We start from the raw sequence: 20,622 nt of genomic DNA, 5'->3' as shown, positions 1-20,622 counted from the left end.
TGGAAATACACACAAAAGCCATCAAATTTTACACAAACATGAAAACAACTGAAAACACATCCGCCAACGTTATTTCTAGGAAATTTTTTTGTACCGATTTTGGCGTTTTGATTGTACTGAATATACATCAAATTGGGCTGTCGTAGTAATCGTCACATTGTTGCTTGCGTACGGTTTTGTAACAGATTGAATGCACAAGCCTGATGAAAAGTTAACAAAATTTATTCTTATTACAAGAAATGAAATAAAATGCTGAAATTTTTCCTCACAGATATTCGTACAATATAATAAAAGCAGTGTGTGTCGTAAAGCATTGTAATGACACATAAACAGAATTTTAAGGAACAATAAAAAAGATAGCATAGAAATGGATGTATAAGAGGGATTTCATTTAAATTTCTGCTTGGCAGATTTGATTTAAAATCCATTATTGTTAGCAGCCGCACAATTTTATTGTTAGATACATACACAGAACCAAGAATGTTATGACAGCTAAAACAATTATGTTTAGCCTATTTAATTAAAACCTTTATCATTTTGGAAGTTTTTTATACATATTTTGTGGCTGAATAGAAATAGTAGATTATGCGTATTATTTTCTTAAATAAAAAAATCATTTCTTATTTAATTTGTGTGCAGTAAAAACGAAAACAAGTTTATACGTTTAATATGAGAGCCCACGTAAATGAGATTTATCTTTTTTATTGAAAAAAAATATAGTTGTGCATTAAAGCAAATGGTTTGGTTTTTGTTTTATTTGATTATGGCAAAGGACGCAAGGGTCTATCTGGCTAAGGAAAGGGATGCTTTCGTGGAGGAATTTCTAAGGGAAACTGGCTTGTATACACTTATACTATACGCTTGGAGAAAACCCCGAAAACGCCTATGCTGCCAGCTCGTTCGCCGGATTCGAAATCTAGACCAAACTACCAGTATTAAAAAAAATTGAAAAATAATTTCATTAAAACCAAAAAAATAAAATATTTTTTTTAATAAAATGCTTTTTTACAAACAAAAAACAAATAAAATAAAAAAATAAAATATTTTGCTTAATCAATAAACAAAAATATGAAAACTTTTTTTGTTTATTTTTTTTAATAAATGTAAAAAAAATAGAATCATAAAAAATATTGCAATAGATTGCAAATAGAATATTTTTATTTGTGATAATTTAGTAAGAAAATTTAGTTTATTTTGTGTCTTTATAAAAAAACGTAAAATAATACTTCAGTTTTTTATTGATTTATTAGTCCGAAGGGGCTTTGACCCTGAAGGACTATTGTTTTCGTTTTGCGAATTTCCATTGGTTCACTATAAATGTCAGTCTCACTTTTCCATCAAATATTTATCCAAAAATTTTGCTTTTTAAAAGGTTTTAATATTTTGTTGGATATCCTTTTACTTTTAAAACATGATTTAATCTTCTTGGGATTGATTCGACTAATTTTTTTGTGATTTCTGGAATGGTTTTACCCCATTCTTCTTGAAGCACCGATTTTAATTGTTGTTTTGAAGAAATGGTGTGTTTGCGAATTCTTGATTTCAATTCTTGCCAAATATTCTCTATGGGATTTAATTGTGGAGATTGTAGGGGTGTTTTTATTATTTCAGGATAGCTATACAGCAGCCAGAGTCTAACGTTCAAAGCAGTGTGCTTGGGGTCATTGTCCTGGTAGAATTTAAAATCGTTATGAATGTTCAATTTTCGTGCTGAAGATTTCAAATTTTGATTTAAAATGTCAATATACTTGTACTGATCCATTATACTGTCAATAAAAACAAGATTACCAACTCCAGCGGACGACATACACCCCCATACCATAACTCCTCCTTCACCATGTTTTACTGTTGGCACCAAGTTCTGTTTGTGAAATTCTTCCCTGGGTTTCTCCACACCAAGATTCTACCATCAGAACCAAATATATTAAATTTACTCTCATCAGCAAATATAACTTCATTCCAGTAATCAGAATTCTTATTTATGTTGGATTTTGCGAAAGCCAGTCTTGAGTTTTCTATTCTTTTCACTTACGAAGAATTTTTTCCTGGCTTCTCTACCGTGATATCCAGCAGATCGAATTACTCTTCTAATGGTCTCAGAATTAACAATTACTCCATATAATGCTTGCAAATCAGCAGCAACTTTAGGAGCACTCATTCTTAGATTTTTTTTTAATATTTCGAACTATAATTCGCTTTATTCCATTGGATAGCTTTGATGTTCGGCCAGGTCTTCTTTTACCCTGAATCATATGATTCTTTTTATATTGTTTAATGATATTGAAAACTGTTGAATAACTCAAGTTACCTGTTTCAGCAGTTTCTCTAATAGATTTTCCATGTTCAATATGCAAATTAATAACTAATTTTCGAATATCGGGCAAAGTTTCTTTTCGTTTAGCATTCATGGTTGCACAGAGATAAAAAACACAAAAATTCCAAAACAAACCGGAGAGAAATACTGCAGACGATTTTATAAATATTGCCAATTGCTTTTGAGTAAAAATAGAAACCCCTAAAAATATTTTTATTGTAGTACGTAGTAGTATCTAATGGTGTCCCATCACTTATGTGAGCCATTTTTTGCTCCGTTCTAAACAATTGTATTTTTATTAAATTAATATTTTAATATTATGAGAAAATGTATGTTATGTAATAATTGTTTCTAAATTTAAGTATGAAACACACCCACAAAAAATGTTTACATGTTCTTTTAATTTATTTTATTACAGTTTCCTTTTGTAAAGCACAAGTGTCCCATCACTTTTGTGAGACACTGTATATTCTTGAAAAACCTTTTCGTAAGTAAAGTAGTAGTAGCATAAAGTAAGGAGAAGTTGCCATTAATTTATGGGGAAAATATTTTTAAGAATTTTGAATATTTAAAATAGAAAAAAAAAAAAAGTTCTAACACTAAAAGCAAGAATGGTAGATATACACAGCCGATATAAATAACAGTAAAGGAGGCACAGTATAATTTCATTTTAAATAATTGGTGAGAGGAGCAGTACAGAAGGCTTTAAAATATTAGCATTGAGAATGATGCCAGGATCATGAGAGATTTGGTAGATAGAGGGAGATATGGAAAGTGTTAAGTCCAAACATGAAAGAATGAAAATCGTCAAATGATATATTATCTTGGTCTTTGTTTTTAAATCAATGTGTTTAAAATTTCCTTTTGTGTCTTCCTGAATGCCGAAATTTGAGGTCTGCTCTGGTTGATGTTAAAAGTTTGAAATATGGCAGGATGCTTGACAGCATAGACTGACATATTTTTCTGTCAAACATTTTGTTGTTGGTTAAAATAAGTTGCATATTTTTTCACAGTTACAGGCACATTTTTCTTCATTTGCTGCATAAAACAAATTTTGAACAATGTTTTCATATTTATGCATTTTTTTTAAAAGAAAAAAACCTCTTAGAATTTCTTTCACTAACCAAAAAGGATATTAATGTAGATCTTTGGTAAAAGTAGTAGCTTTAAGAAAGCTGCAAATATCTTTAATTTAAAGTGGAATAAATAGCATAAAGCTTTTAAGTTCAAAATAGTTTGAAAACAGATATGAACATCATTGGCATTTAAACATCAAAATCAGGATATAGTGTGCTTTTTGTCTCTTTACATTCATTAATATGGAGGGGGGGGGATGAGAACATGAGTAAATTCCTAAATTTGTAATCATGTGAAGTAAAAGTTGAAGATAGTTGCAAAAGAAGATGATAAAAGTTGTTATGCTTCTGAGACATAATAAAACTTTTGCTGAAATAGCAAGCTGTATTAGTCGGTAAGAAATTATTTGCATGAGAGAATGGTAGTTTTTATAGAATGGTGTATTTTCTAATCGACTTTAAAAAAAAAATATCCCATAAAACAATCTCAGAAATGTATTATAGAGTACATTACTTAAACTAAAAGAAATGTTTTTCTTCTGAAATAAATATTGTAACAGAAATATATATCAATAATAACATGCAGATTATTGCTGAAATAGTTAAAAAATTATGATAGTACTCAGTGTATGAGAAGTCAAATTGTAGGAAAAACTACATGTTTCATCAGCAATTAAAGGACGTTTAATCGAGGGGTGAGCTTTGTTTAAGAGTGATCTTGGACTTGTATGTCACACTTATGGAAATAAAGATCAATTTTAATAGATAAATATTCTAAAAATTAAGATAATAATTATTGATTCATTTTTTGAAATGAGAATGACCTGAAATGTAAAAGTACATAACTGTCACGATCACTTTTATCCAACTTGAAATGTGAAATTTCTTTTCCAAGAAGAAAATACACTCATGTCCATAAATTAAGGATAATGCAAAATCAGGCAAAGGAAGAGTTAAGAAGCAAAACAAATTTGACTTATTTGTAAAGCTTATTTATTAAATAAAAGGTAAAGAGCAAACAAAGATGCTATATGTTTGATATTATTAAAAAAAATTAGCGATTTTTTTCTCCCTGGAGCAAATTACAAAAAAAAAAAAAAAAAAAAAAAAAAAAAAAAAAAAAAAAAACAACCTATTTACAAAAAACCAATATTACATGGTTGGTATGATTGTTAATACATTGTATGTCTCCCAGACGATGCAATACAGTCCGTACAGTGCCTAGGCATGCTGAGTATCAAATTATCGATCTGATCTTGGGGGATATTACACCACTCGGAATGCAATGCTCTGCGAAGTTCCGGTAGACATGTAGGAGGAGGTTGACGGGCTGCAACTCGTCGGTCAAGCATGTCCCACTCGTGCTCTACTGGATTCAAGTCCAGTGAGAACGCTGACCTGTCCATACGGGTGATATCCTCCGATTGAAGGCATTCGTTTATGATGTTTTCACGGTGAGGACGGGCGTTGTCATCCATAAACACAAATTGTGCGCCCATAGCGCCCCGAAACAAACATACATGTTGTTCCAGAATGACGTCCTGATAGATTTGGCTTGTCATGGTTCCAATTTGAACATGCAGGTCAGTTCTGGAACCCAGAATAATTCCACCCCAAACGAGCACTCCTGCACCATCGTAATGGTGTCATTCAATGATGTTTTCTTGGTGGTAACGGGTACCTGGAGCTCTCCATATGAAAGTCCGATGAGAATCAGACTGCTAGCTAAACTTGGACTCGTCGGAAAACATCACACAGGCCCACTGTTGCGGTGTCCACAATGCATGCTCTTTACTCCAGGCTAAACGCAGGCGACTGTGAGTTGCAGTAATTGGAACGCATCTGACAGGTCTACGAGCATATAGACCAATCTGCCCTAAGCGTCTGTACGCGGTCTGCCTTGAAATTGTCGTACCCAGTGGCTGAAGAGAGCTGACGAGACAAGTCTGAGGCTGTACTCCGCCTGTTTGTTTTGGCAGTAACTGCCAAATACCGGTCCTCATTCGGCATTGTAACTCTGGGGCGACCTGTGCTGTAACGTCTACTTACATTACCATCATCTTGGAATCGTTGCCAAAGCCTGGAGATGACACTCTGGGCAATTCCAAGTTCGTCTGATACTTCCAGTTGGGTACGCCCACATTCCAGACGGCCGATGATTCTACCACGTAAAAAATCATCCAAATGCGTCCTTTTTTTTCATAACTATTCGGTTGTTGCACTGAAATGCTTATGAAGCGCCTGCGAACAATTTTACTTCTTTGCCTGCATTCCTTATATATCACTTTCTTACATTCTTGTCATTGTGACGTACCATCGGTGTCATCTGGTTACTTCCTGAAGTTTGCATATGATTCTTGAAGATGTGTGTAGTAATTTTACAGGTGATATATTTACTTTAGAGTTCGATTTCCGCATTACTCCGAATTATCCTTAATTTATGGACATGAGTGTATTATATCAATGTGGCCATCCCAGTCATCCAGTTTAATCCGAAATTAAAATGTAGGGAGTATAGTAGGAAAAGGAATATAGAGACCAAAAATTATAATTGAAAGTAGTGGAATGGAGAATAATATTATAGAAGGTCATTGTGAGAAATAAATATCATAATGTATGTCAGTGAAAAATAGAGAGATTTATCTTTAATATTGGTTCATCTAGAAAGTTCTGTAGTTTTTTTTAATGGTAATCATAAAATACAGCAGTAAAAAAACTTTAAAAAATTTCTCTGAATCACATAAGCACCATTTTGTTTTATGACTTTTTGCATTTCTCCTCCAGCTGGAAAATTCTTTTTTTTTTTTTTTTTCCTTTTTTAAACAAAGTCTTTAGGTTTATTCAAACAGAAGTTGGTCTAGGTGCTGTTGGGAGTCTCCAAAGAATGCAGTTCAGAGAATTTTGAAGTGATCTGAAGAGATAGAAATCTGAGGCAGTAAATTCTAGTGAACATGGGGAGATGACACAAAACATCCCAGCAATACTCAATAAGTCTTTGTCTGACATTCATTGAAATGTGGGACAGGCATTGCTACTATAGAAGGAAACTCTTTGACAGTTGGTTAATTTTGGGTGTTTTACGTCAATTTCTGCTTTTAAAATTGCCATTTGGAAACAGTGTTTTCTGAATTTATCATCTGATTTGATGGCAACAATTCATAGTATACAATTCCTTTCCCACCTTCTTTCCTAGTCCCACTACACAAAGCATTACTATTTTGTGATGCAGTGCCCCTGTCAGTGTTACGAAAGGTGTTTCTTTTGTCCTACTCCATAATCTTTTTATTGTAACATTATTATGTACTATCTCTTTTCTTCAGTAATAAGTTGCTTCAAAGACAAAACTTCTTTATTTGTTTTCTGCAAGGAATTGCATGCCAAAACTTGAATAAACATATTCTGCTGTGTTAAAATATGGGTACCCATATATCTTAGCAGCTTTTATACCCAAGCTTATTCAAGTTATGTACTTTTTTTGACGGGGATATTTAGTCTGTTTGATAGCTCCTGAATTAATTAGGGTTTTAAGCAATAGCTTCTTTTAATAAGATCTTGTTTATTTAGGATGGCTGTCCAGAACTGATACCATCTTCAAGGCTGAAGCTTCTGTGCTAAACTGCTCGTACCATCTCTGAACTGTATTGTCAAAAGCAACACTCGCAGTAATCCTAATGATATATTAAGCTTCATGGGAAAAAATAATATATCATACAATATATAAAATGTTAAATTTGTGCACAGTGCTGAATTTGTGCAATTCTCTGATACATGGAAAGAACAAATTCTGTATCGCACACAGCCTTGGCATTGCATTCATTGGACAGCTAATATTTGTGAGGCAATATAAACGGGCTATCACATTTAGCACAGGCAACTGGAGCCTCATTTGCAGAAAAGTACTTATATATCTATCTCTATTTAATAGAGAGTATATAAATGAAAAATTATCTCCTAGGACAAAAATTATCTGTGAAGTGAAATTTAGATAGTAAATGTGTACTTTTGTAGAAATTGAAAATTAAAATTTGTAATTAATTAAAGTGGAAGTGGTAACTAAAATGCTTAATTAAATAAATAAAACAAGAGAATAATTGTTGATTTCATAGGAAGATCCCGACTTATAAAGGGAAATTGGAATCTCTCCATATAACCATAAACTATTCATGATTGTGTTTCATCATTTTGCACTTCTGAACAAAATCCCTATTCCAGTTATAAAATTTTTAATCGATTTTATAAAATCTGAATTTATATCTTAAAGCAGTTCAGAAATTAGAAATAATTCCCTGATGCGATGATAGACAATTAAATATAATTGATTTAAAAAATAAACAAAAAATATAGTATTCATACTGAATAATAACTTAAAAATAAATCAAAATTACAGGAAGAAAAAGAAATAAAAATTAAGTTACAATTGAAATGAAAGAAATATACAAATGAAAGGCATTTGGCTTGTTATACGTATTAATAGTCCAAAATCGTAAACTTTACGTAGGTTTTACCCTAACCAAAGGTGATTTCAAAATGGTACTATCACAACAACATTCTTGAAAGCACTAAGGGTTCCCAAGAGTAAAGTTTGAGAGAGTCCATTTTACTGTTACGTTATTAACTGCTTGAAATTGAGTTGAGATGAAGGTTGCTATTGGCACGACAAAATAGTATGATAGAAAGTCAGAGTAGAAACTGTTTGATAAGAACAGTAAAAAATAAAAAAAAATGCAATATAAAACTGAGAGTAATCTCTACATCTAATGAAAGAAAAAGTCTTTGTGTCTTTCATTTGTGCTGCACGTAAGCTAATAGACTCAGGGCTACGAAATTTCGTATATAGGTGCATCTAGACAAGAGCCAGTGCACCTCGAAGCGATTTTTTTTCAACATTTGAATCGGATTTTTTTAATTTTATCTTTTTGATTTTATCGCATCATTTTGAATAGTGTCATTCTTCTAGAAATATGGTTTTGGCAACAGTTTTTCATTCAGTTGTTTACTCCACTGCTGACTGTTGAAAATCAGCACTGTTGCCACTTCGAAAAATGAGGGTGATAATTCTAAGCAGTTTTTAAATTTAATGTTTCTTTTAGATACTTGGATACTGTTGAGAGAAGGCAACTGGAAGTTGGTTAATTTATTTATTAGGGTAATTAATAATTGTATTAAGGGGTATTGCTTATTTCATTGTATAATTTTCTTATATGTAATACTTTTTTTTTTAATTCGTGATATATATATATATATATATAATTTATCAAGCAAAGCAGTAAAAACAATTTTGGTCAAGAAAACATCTTGCGCAATATGCTGCAAAATAAGTAAAAAATAAAAATTGTAGAAAGCTCGCCTAAAAGTTACCAAGAGCTGCCGCTCCAAAAGGTTAAAGACGTTTTCAAAAATCAATACACATGAAAAGCAAATCATTAGACATGTAAAACATAAATACAATAAAATTAAATAACAGAAAAAGTTAAAAAGTAAGCGGAAAATGGTAAATTAGCCCAATTCGATATCCAAACAGGCTTTTCAAGGGAAATTTCATTGTTTGAACGTCGAATCAAGCTAACCCCATTACGCGTTTCGCCGAAACAGACAATTGAAACTTTTACGCTAAAAAATTTTTTGACAAAGTGTCTTGGAAATTTTAATAGTCTCAATTCTCTGTTCCAATTTCCCGACGCGTCCGCTTAGAAAGACACATTAAGGTGTTAAAATATGTAAATCAAAATCAAACTTTCTAAATCTAGTCTAAAATTAAAATCAAAACGAAAATAAATAGCGATGAGCTATTAGTCCTAAAAATACAAATACATTCGGGCTGGGCCTGCAAGCTTAAAGATTAACAATTTAATTTTTAAATTGTAGATTTTATAAAACTGTAAGAAAACCTGTAGTTAATAATCAATATAAAATTTAAAAAAAAAAAATTTGAGAAAAGAACAACTCAGTGGGTCTTGCTAAGACCAAGAAAAAGTTGTAACAAAAGAAACAAAAAACTGACCTTGGCGATGTAAAGCTGTCCCTCTGAAAACATGTAGTAAAATGGCTGCTAACTTTAAGCGTCTTATTTTTGGATGACGTATATATATATATGTAAGATAAAAAATGTATGAATCAGAATTATAATATAACTATAAACATAAATTCTTCCTCTCTATTCTAAAATCGTAATAACTTATCTGCATTGCGTCATTCAAATTAATCATGCGATCTTATGTAACCGTTAATACCAGATGCCTCTTGACGACCAATCACCGAATTGTAAACCAAAACTTTTCGCGTGCTTCCATCTTGCATAACTACGCACTTCAGCTTTTGCCCTCTACTCTGCTAAGATGTAATTTCGCTGGCTTGCTTTCCTTCTCAATTATATCAAAAATGTAATGTTCTTGAATAGGCATAACTAGAGTGCCAAGGTGATTGTGGCCACAAATATCAATCGGAAATAAAAATGGAATTAAAATCGCTTCTACTGCCAAGTTTTATTTACGAAGTCAACACATTAGCTTACGACGCAATCGGATTACTTCCTCTTCAATATAGGATAACTACGCATCTACAGTGCTCCGTTATTTCCTGTGCTTTTATTATGACATATATATAATATACGCTTAGTGTTTAATCATTCTTCTGACATGGTACTTCTTAAATAGATTTTTACTATTTCTAAAACAGATCCTGATGCATTAGAAACTCTAATGGTCAAAAAATTTTTCAGAATAATACATTGGGAAAAGTTGACATTTCTTGGGCAGGATAATTTCCTGCAGCCTGAAACCTCAATGGAAAATTTAATTCAGCTCTTCAAATCATCGTTTTGTGATAAATCCAAGATAATGTGAAAGAAGTGAATCATCAAATTTGTTTTTTCAGTGTTTAAAAAATAACAGATCATTCTTCTGCTGTGGTGTTTCAAAAAAAAAAAAAAAAAAAAAAAAAAAAAATCATGCATAGTGTTCACAGATTGAAAGTAATCTCTCGATAAATTGAGAAGTTCGAATGCCTAGTGAAAAGGAATATTGAATTTGCTTTGCTGATCTCTACAATATTTAGAAAAAAAGTGCTTTAAATCATCAGTGAATTACTGTTTAGGAATTAAGCATTACAGCGGGTTCAAGGTCGATTCGAGTTAGTGTTTGCAAGTATGTGCGACAGAAAATTATTTGCACTTCCGCTTTTTCAACAGCTCAAAAATTATTCTATTCGTGTGAATCTAGCTCAGGAACTAAATTATTTAATGTGCTGCGGATTCTATAGTTTTCATTTCAACTGTGGTTAAAATTTCTGCAATTTGTTTGGGAAAATCTGAAATTCTTGTTCATTGATTTTTCTAATTTTTCATAATTATGTGTGAGCATTAATTAAAGTAACGAATTTTAAGCTATTTAAATTATTCATAGGGAAGGATATTAAGATAAGTTTTTATGTTTTTGAAATTTTTTTGAGAATTTTGAATACGAATTTTATAATTATTCTAAAAATAAAGATGTTAAAAATAAGTGAAATTAGTACAGATAAGTAATATGAAATTATGGTAAATGCATGTTAAAATTTGTGGGTTATTGTGTGTTAAGTATAGTATGAAGAGGGTGTACTGGTTCCTTCAACAGAAGCCTGTAATTACCTCTGTACCAGTTTTTCCTTTTACCCTCTTCATGCAAGATAATGTTGGAGGCTCTCATTTTATGAGTGTTTGTAATTTTTTTATATTATTATTATATTTTTTTATTATGGAATGTATTAGTGCAGTTCTCAAAGGCCAGTTACCTTAATGCAAGGAACGGTGGCCTTTTCAAGTAACTGTCTAGGCACCCTGGGCCACCAGTGCAGAGAACACACTGGTTAGCTCAAGAGGACAGCCCTATTGATGGATATGTTTGTTTAGAAGTATTGCGAGGCTTCCAGTTTGGTAAAATCAGGAATTGTAAATGAAAGATGATAACGGTGAAACCATAAATTCTGAAAATCTTAATACTATTATTTATGATGTTAAATTATAATTTATCAGTATAGAAATAAGTATCATAAATATTTATGTGCATTACATTAAATTATAAGTAATGATTATGTAAAAGTTTATTTTGTGATATTCTGTGATATCAAGAACCTTCCCTGAAGAATTATGATTATGTGAACTCTCAAACAAAAAGACTTTTGGACTGAAATGCTGAAAAATGCAATAGGACTCTAAAAATTAAAAATTTATTTAAAAAAAATTTATATTTATAAGTTATACTTTTATAGAATCAAAATTTTATGATTTATGTTTTTCTTTTTTATTTGCTAGTGCTTTAACTCTCTCTTTAAAAAGGCTTCTCTGTCGCTACGCCTTTTTCTTTTTGAAGGGGGGAAATATGTAAGATAAAAAATGTATGAATCAGAATTATAATATAACTATAAACATAAATTCTTCCTCTCTATTCTAAAATCGTAATAACTTATCTGCATTGCGTCATTCAAATTAATCATGCAATCTTACGTAACCGTTAATACCAGATGCCTCTTGACGACCAATCACCGAATTGTAAACCAAAACTTTTCGCGTGCTTCCATCTTGCATAACTACGCACTTCAGCTTTTGCCCTCTACTCTGCTAAGATGTAATTTCGCTGGCTTGCTTTCCTTCTCAATTATATCAAAAATGTAATGTTCTTGAATAGGCATAACTAGAGTGCCAAGGTGATTGTGGCCACAAATATCAATCGGAAATAAAAATGGAATTAAAATCGCTTCTACTGCCAAGTTTTATTTACGAAGTCAACACATTAGCTTACGACGCAATCGGATTACTTCCTCTTCAATATAGGATAACTACGCATCTACAGTGTTCCGTTTTTCCTTTGCTTTTATTATGACATATATATATATATATATTTTCCCTGAAGTTGTTTTGCAGAGTAAAATTCTGTGCAGCTTTTAAATTTAATGTTTGGTATTCCCTTCAGGCATCTTTCCAGTACATTTAAAAGCCAGACGAAGGCTGGTAGCATAGCTGCTAGTATATAATAAAACTGAGAATTTTATAATTATTTATCTGTATAAATCTATCTCTATATTTGTTTTTCTTTGTGAGTTTGCAAGGTTTCTGAAAATAACTATGCTTAGTTGTGCATACTATGTTTTCTATTATTCTATAAAAATTTTCTGAGTAGGTGAAATGCTGAATCATAATCTTGTTTTCTTGTATATTTTTTAATTATTATATTCATTTACAGCTTAGGGAAATTATACCTGAAATCGTTATTTCTGAAATCCGAAATATTTCAAGTGATAAAGAAGCTACTGCACCAACTTCTAATGCAGGTATGTTCTAAAATTTGGTATTTACCAGAGGAAGCATGTGATTTTTAACCATTTTAATCATTATTTCTCATTCTTCATTCTCTAATTTTTTTATTATTATCATTATTATATTGTGGACTTCTTTTCATATTAGAATATGATTTTATGTAGTATAATTGAATATTCTATGGTAATTCATTGGAAATTTAGATGTTAATTTAAATATAATATGTCTGCATTAGGTTCTCAATATAATATAACGCAAGTATAAAGGAATACAGAAACTGAAAACTTATCTGCAAGATTTATGTTTAACATTTCTTCTCAAAAATTCTTTCTTGAGAAAAAAATGAAATTTCTGGTTCATATTTCTTTAGCAGTTTTGTAATTGCTTAACAAGTGAAAAATTAAAAAAATCTTGACTAAAGAGCTCTGTGAAGATTATTCTGTAAAATTGTAAAATTAAAGTCAGTATATGGATAGGTAGATAGATATAAAGAACAAAAACAAAGAACAAAATGGTGCTTATATGACCCAATGAACTTTTTTAAAAAATTTTTTGTATATTTATCATAAAAAATGGCAGACTTTTTTGGACAATAAAATTATTCTTATTATAGCTTCAGAAGAATTTCTCAAAATCTTTATTACTGTAACTTATTAGATGATAAATCAGAGATACAGTGTGCCATCAGTTTATCCGATTATTTTTTATTTATTTGCATTTTGTTGACATAATTATTAGAATTAGTATCATATTGTTATGTTCATATAAAAATACCAATTTTTTATTAAAAGTAAGTAAATACATACAATGGTTTATACAAGTGATTAATTTCTAAATATATTTGTGGCTAGAAAATTATAGCATACTTTTCTTTTACTTAAATGAATTTTCTTTGTAACAATTATCAGCTTTTCTTTGTCTTACCACTTTAACATCATAATGGCAACAATTTGTTTAAAAAAATAATCATATTTCTGTATCTGAATAATGAAATTATTGTGCATTACATAACTTCTTTTAAAGCTATGAATTGAAATATTATTTCAAGGTTAAAGTCTTTGCCATTCTGTAGTCACAACTGAAATTCAGAATCCTGAAATTAATATATGTGCTTTACCTTAGAAGTATAAATTCTGTTTTAATCACCCTAAAAGGCATATTAATATATCTTACATGTATTGTAAAATGTAGTATAATTATTCAGAATACAATATGAATATTTGAAATATGTGATGTTATAATTTTCTGAAAGTATTTTACATTGGGGGTGTAAACTAACTTTGTTAAAATGAATTTAGTTTAGTAAGATGTGTAATTGTTATATGAATCTTTTCAAATACATATGTAGAACTGAAAATATTTTAAGATTTAATTTCATGTTTTATTTTATATATCATTCATTTTGTAATGATTATTTATGAATTATAGCTGTAAGTTGTTCTACTGTGACAATAACTGAAGAAGAGCAGCCAGAGATTGAAATAGTTAAAGCTTCTCTTGTATGTACTAAATTATTTCCTCATTAATATCAGCACTAATTTAAGCATTGACTGCTGAAAGTTTTAATTTTTAATTTAATTTTTTAATTTATTTATTTTTTGAAAGTAAAGTAAATATTAATTGAATTAAGGTATTTAAAATACAGTATGAAAGTGTAAATTTTAAGAAAATTCAAATGTAAATTTTTTTAAAAAAAACATTATGTTCAGCAGTTCAGTCATTAATGGTGAAATTCTTACTTTTTTCACAGATAGATTTGTGTGTACTTACCTATCACATACATTTTGTAATTTTGGCAGGTATCTTTTTTACTTGAAAATTTTTTTAAAATAATTTAATTAATGTAAAAATATTTGTGTATGAATTCTATGATATCAGAAGACTCCTTAAGGAGAGTGTGTGTGTTAATTAAATAAAATAGTAATCCCCACATTATAATCAAGTAGTAATAAGTAGTAAGTGTATTTTATTATATTAATGTAAATATGTTAATATGATAAAAGCTTGACTATCTAAAAAGATCACAAATCACCAGATACTTGAAAATTCTGTGAATTCAGTATTTTCTTACTATGAATTTAAAAAATGCAATTTGCAGTAGAAAGGCCAAATGAATAGGAGAAATTTCTGATCTAAAATTATAAAAAGTCATCTCATTTATTATCAAAAACCTACATTTAAAATTGTTTGGGTTTTGAAAACAAAATGCATTTCAGTTATAAAACCTGATGTATATTCATAGGTTTATAACATATGAAAGTAAAACATTTTAACTTGTGCAAACCATTCCAGGACAAATTTGAAGGAACAGATCTCTTTTTATTTAGTTTGATATGCAAGAGATACAAGTTAAGAGAAAAACTTAAATCACTTAGCTTAATTTTTCATGTTGCATGACCATTATTTACCACTTTTCAAATTAAACCACATATCATGCCTATTAATGCACATTTTACTTATTGGCTAGGATCCTATATCAATGAAAATACATACTCCACAGCATGTTGTTTCACAGAAAACAAGTCTCAAATTCAAATTTCTCTCTCTGTCTCTCTCTCTCTCTTTTTTTTTTTCCTTTAGATCCAAAATGTGGGGAAAGGCAGGTGAATAGCAATTAAGTTATATACTCTTTTACAAAAATAGCTGGGCTTATTTGAGATTAATCTGATTTACATGAAACGGCAGTGATACATGTATTGTTGTTATATCATACATATCCATTATTAGTTCTAAATCTATCATCTGGCTTTGCTTATCTTGTTTTGCTTGTCAAAAACAGTTCAGTAGGAAAGATGTCTATGTCCAAGGGCGAATTCTTGGAACAATACAATGGTGTGAGTAAAATCTTATGAAAGAAAGCTGTGTAATTGTATTCACATTTTAGATGTTATAAGCAGGATTTTGATGATTTAAGTGTTGTAAGTGATGCCTTTTGCAGATCTCTGATTTGCATAAATTTTTCTAAAATTTTAATATGTTTCAGTTAGATGATCTTTCTAATTAGCTGTGACCAAATAGTTAGGTTTCACTGCATAATCATTTACTTAAATATATATATAAAGCAGATAGTAAATGTTGCATTGTAATTTATGTAATATTGGGTGTATGCAAAAGTTTTACTCATTTTTTAGATGAAAATTATGGTAGGATGACTTATGTCAAAGATGATGCTGCAATGGCCAGAATCCTTGATCATAATGTATGAAAACATGAGATGTCATAAAAGCATCAAGTTTGTCTAAGTATTTCATGCAGTTTATAGTTTAAAATTACACGCAATAAGGCATTGCTTACTAAACTAGTTTAATAAAGATGGTACTGCAGTTATAACTTTCTGTAGCTATTGTCACTGTGTATGCAGTTCAGAGTTGTGCTTCAGAAGTTTTAGAATGAGAACTGGAATGAGTGTCAAAATCAGCATGTCTGTGAATCATTTTTGAAGAGATCCTGGTAAAAGCTATAATGATCCAAACTAAAGTGTTCACAAGCTGACAGAAACGTCATTAATATATAGAATAACAATTGAAAGATGGATACAAGTTTTTAGGTTTGTTATAACTTTTAGTTGATGAGTTTCACAGTAGCTTTCTGCAAGGCTGTGAGTGAAAAAGTTGATATCTGTAATATTTCTTTTTTGTTTTGTTATACAAGTGAACCAATTTTTGAAAAAAAATTTAACAGGAGGTAAGAAATGAGCACTGTAATTTCAAGTGTTGAAGGATCGTGACCTGAGTTGCCAGAGTCTGTAGCATCAATCTTAAATGGATTACCTCATCCTAAAAATGTTTCTTTAGTGTATGATGAGATGTCAGGGAAATGTTTTACTCAGAGGTGCTTCAAGTGAAACCAAAAATAATAACTGACCTTTACTGCCAACAGCTGGATACACTAAGAGAACTGACTTTTAAGTGATTAGCATTGATCAGTTGCAAAGAAATATTTACTTCATGTTGGTTTAAAAGCATTACCCACTTAGTGTATTTTTTTATCCTTTCATTATAGACTACCATTTTTTATGATCATTGCAGAACATCATTTTCCAAATTTTGAATGCTGTGGATAATATTTCACCTTACTGTTAGATTTAAGAGTATTTAGGTTACTGTAATCCCTACAGCTAACCCTATGGATTCTAATTATTAGGTACCACTGATTTTCCTTACAGAAATTATCATGATGGAAATGCTGTTTCTAGATTCATACAGACAAAGAACTCAATAATATTTAACTTTAATGAATTTCTACTTGAAAGTTGATATAAAAAATACAGATAACGGTCTACTTGACTATGCTAAAATTCACAGTTCTCTAAGAAGAACCACAAATACTCTAAGAAGAACCACAGTTCTATTTTCAACATAGCTTTCAACTGTAGCTTATTGTTTTGGACTGGACTTCTTTGGAATCACCTACACCGGTCAGGATTTAAACATCAGTAAGCAATAGATGCTAATTTCTTATGGCTTCATCCTCCAGCTTGCTTTGACACACCTAGGCTCAGCCTCGGACTGACATTCAAGTACTTCAAGTAGCAACCAACTTCAGACTGGCTCAGACAACTCTCAGGTTCCAATTAATCTATTTATACTCCTACATTTGTCTCAAAAATTTACATAACCATCTGGAGGGAATGAGCTGCATGACTCGGTCAGTAATAGTAGAAAAGATGAAAACTGAAAAACCAACTTTAAGTTTAAAATAAACTAAATTATCACAATGAAAATGGTGTCACAAGTTTTTTCCCTCCCTTCTAAGAAAGAGGATTTACACAGGTTATATAATTCATAGGTACTTTTTTTGTGTGTGTGTATTCTCCTTTTTTTCCCCCCCAATTAAAAAATATTTAGAATTTTGCACACATCTATTTTAAATGTGAGCCGGTTTATTAACAGCTCTTACGTTTTATGATGTTTACTATGTCTCAAAGATAGTCTTGTGGATATTTTGACATGTTTCATGTATTGGGTTGGCAGCTAAGTGATTGTGGATTTTGTTGAGACATGATTTTAGCACATTCTTATGTTCTGTCAGTGTATTCAAAGTACCTAACCTATATTGTTTTCTTATTGTTTGGACTTCCATCTTTAATTTAATAAGAAAATTGTTTCGATTAGTTATTTGGTTTCATTTTTATCTCAATTTAAAAATGGAAGAACAAAGCACGCATTTCAGACATATTTTATTTTATTATTTCTGAAAAGAGTAGAGTTCATTACAAGCATGTGTGGTATATGGGAATGAAGCCTTGAAAGAAAGACAGTGTCAAAATTAGTTTGCTAAATTTCGTTTCAGTGATTTTTCAATCAAAAAGGTGCAACTATCCAGTTAATGTTGATGAGGACCATATCAAGCCCATTATCGATTCAAATTGTCATAGAACAACTAGTGATATATATGTGCATATAAACATTCAAACATTCAACATATAAACAGCATTTCTGTGTTAGGAAACTTAATTTGTGGATCTTTCATCAGCTTAAGGAAATTTATTTGCCACAATGAATTAACACCTGCAATTCACTTTTGAAAGGCAACGAAAATGATTGATTTCTGACGATGAAAAGTGAATAGTTTTTCAACGTTAATATTGTGGAATCATGGGTGTAGCAGCACTAGCCCAGTGAACTTTTAAAAGCTGAGATTCACCAAAAAAAAAATTCCTCCCCATCAGTTTGGTGGGTTTATAAAGGAATTCTGCCCTCTGAATTTTTACCAAAAAAAAAACCTATGATGTTTTTTTTCCAGTGTGGTAATCCAAAGCCCCACACATCTTTGGTTACTTCAAGAAATTATTAGAGCTAAGGTGGTATATGTTGTTACTTCCACCATATAGCCTTTACCTTGCACCTTCAGATTTTCATTTACTGGACTCCTTAAATGTAAAATTATTGGTTCCACACAGAACTCCTTAAATTTAAAATTATTAATGATGCTGATGATGTAAAATCTCATTTAATCCAGCTTTTTGCTGACAAAAATCAGAAATTTTATGAACATGGAATTATGATACTGTCTGAAAGATGGCAAAAGGTCATCAACAAAAGTAAGCAATGGCTAATTTAATAAAGTTATATTTTTAAGTAAAAATTTTGAATTTTCCATCTTATTTAAAATCTGCAATCACTTATTTGCCAACCCAATAGTATCCTAAGTTTTACTGAATTCTTGCATTAATGGTGTTTCAGATTTTTAGCTCATTTCTTAAAGATTAAATTTTTTATTAGTCTACTTCTATTGAAATCACACCAATTCCCCAAGACAATGTAAAAGTAGAACATCCTCCTGAAACTGATGAGCCATTATCCAAAGTTAAAAAAGAAGGTAAAATTGAAACGTACCTTCATATTCATTTCCTTTTTTAGAATTATATTTATGAATAAGGAAAAATTTTGTTTTTGTTGCTTTTATTAAATTTAATTTTTCTTAATATATTTCTAGTAACTATTATTCCTGCTCGTGTATCATATTTTGGAAGTGATGATGAAGATGATCAGCCTCTGTCAAAAATGATAGGCCATCCTAATGTAAGTTGTATTTTTTAAATATATTTATAATCAGAAGCAAAGAAAGTATTAAGCATTGCAAAACAATAATCTTCTCTGGTAACAGAGAGGTAAAAGTAATGTAATTATAAGTGCTAAACTTATTACAAGTTTATCTTTTAACATTTTTATCTGCAGTTTTTGCAGAGTTTCCCCTTTATTTTAAAACATGAATATTATAAAGCGTAAAACACTTTAATTCAAATGCCTCTGAGTCTTAGTAATTTTGTTTATTCATAAACAAAGTTTGACTGCAGTAAATAATGAGGTGCCATTTGAATAACACTTGAAAACCAACATATAAAGATTTATGAATAAGAATATTAAGTTAACAAACTCTACATATATAGAAAACAGGAACGTTGTAAAATTATAATGTTATCTCATATCCAATCAGAACTTAATATTGGTGCAGGCACAAAAACATCTGAGCATATTCTACTGCATAATTAGAACTGTGTTTACTGTATTAATCACTGCAGTTCATATAAACATAATCGTCCCCTTAAAATTTTGAAATAATGTATAATCAACTGTGTTTCTGAGATGAATGATAGGTGTAAATAATGGATGAAAAAATAATAAATCTCTTCATAATTATATTAAATGAGTTTAATCCTGTGAATATCAGGGTAACCAAAAAAAGTTCTTCCCATTTTGGACAGTAAGAAAAAAAAAGTTATAAAACAAATAATAATCGTTGCTAATCCTCAAGTATTCACCATCGGCATCCAGTGCCTTTTGCCAGTGAGTGGCTAGCTGTGCAATGCCATCGCGGTAAAACTCGGGAGTCTTGGACACAAAGACGTCTGTGAGGATCTTTTCGAGGTCTGGTCAGTTGCTGAAGGATTTGCCACGAAGATGGTTTTCTAGAGAATAAAAAAGGTGGTAGTCTGTAGGCACGAGGTCTGGGAGTATGGAGGATGTGGTAGTGTCTCCCAGCCCAGTCGCTGGATGGTGTCTTCCTGAGCCACATGTGGCCTCGCATTGTCGTGGAAGAGGAGTATACCCTTACGATTGACCAATGCTGGCTCTTTATGCATCAGTGCCTGATGCACACGTTCCAACTGCTGCGATTACAGGCCTGCCATGATGGTTTGGCCCACTGGCAGGAGCTCATTGTACACCACTTGGTGACTAGTGTACCACATACAGAGCATGATCTTTCGTAGGTGGAGAGAAGGTCTTGCAGTGGGAAGCACAGGGTCTCGTGGTGACAACCAATGTCTGGAACACCTGGTGTGTCTTACTGGACCGCCCCTTTTCATCACTGGTGAGTAATCGATCAAATATGGATACATTGTGATGCCGAGTAAGCAGTGACAAACAGGCAGCGACATGCTATTGCTTGTTTGCATCGGCAGTCAGTTGGGTACCCACTTGCTCAGCTTGTATGCCTTT

At 31.0% G+C, this 20,622-nt stretch overlaps 1 protein-coding gene across 2 annotated transcripts in view; it reads left to right on the top strand.

Annotated features, from left to right (window-relative positions):
- The window catches only part of LOC118180328 (uncharacterized), a 178,520-nt gene that overhangs the window by 122,552 nt on the left and 35,346 nt on the right, over positions 1-20,622 (top strand). For both annotated transcript variants that reach the window (XM_085823037.1, XM_085823033.1), the window contains exons 21-24: positions 12,606-12,693; positions 14,108-14,178; positions 18,904-19,000; positions 19,118-19,203. In XM_085823037.1, the coding sequence (XP_085679163.1) occupies positions 12,606-12,693; positions 14,108-14,178; positions 18,904-19,000; positions 19,118-19,203 (342 nt within the window). The remainder of the gene's footprint in view (positions 1-12,605; positions 12,694-14,107; positions 14,179-18,903; positions 19,001-19,117; positions 19,204-20,622) is intronic.

Source organism: Stegodyphus dumicola, chromosome 1, assembly GCF_044657685.1.
Source record: "Stegodyphus dumicola isolate Sdum_Otavi_A_Nest chromosome 1, ASM4465768v1".
NCBI lineage: Eukaryota > Metazoa > Arthropoda > Arachnida > Araneae > Eresidae > Stegodyphus > Stegodyphus dumicola.
Note: the sequence above shows the minus strand (reverse complement) of the source record. Positions and strands in the feature narration are given on the sequence as shown.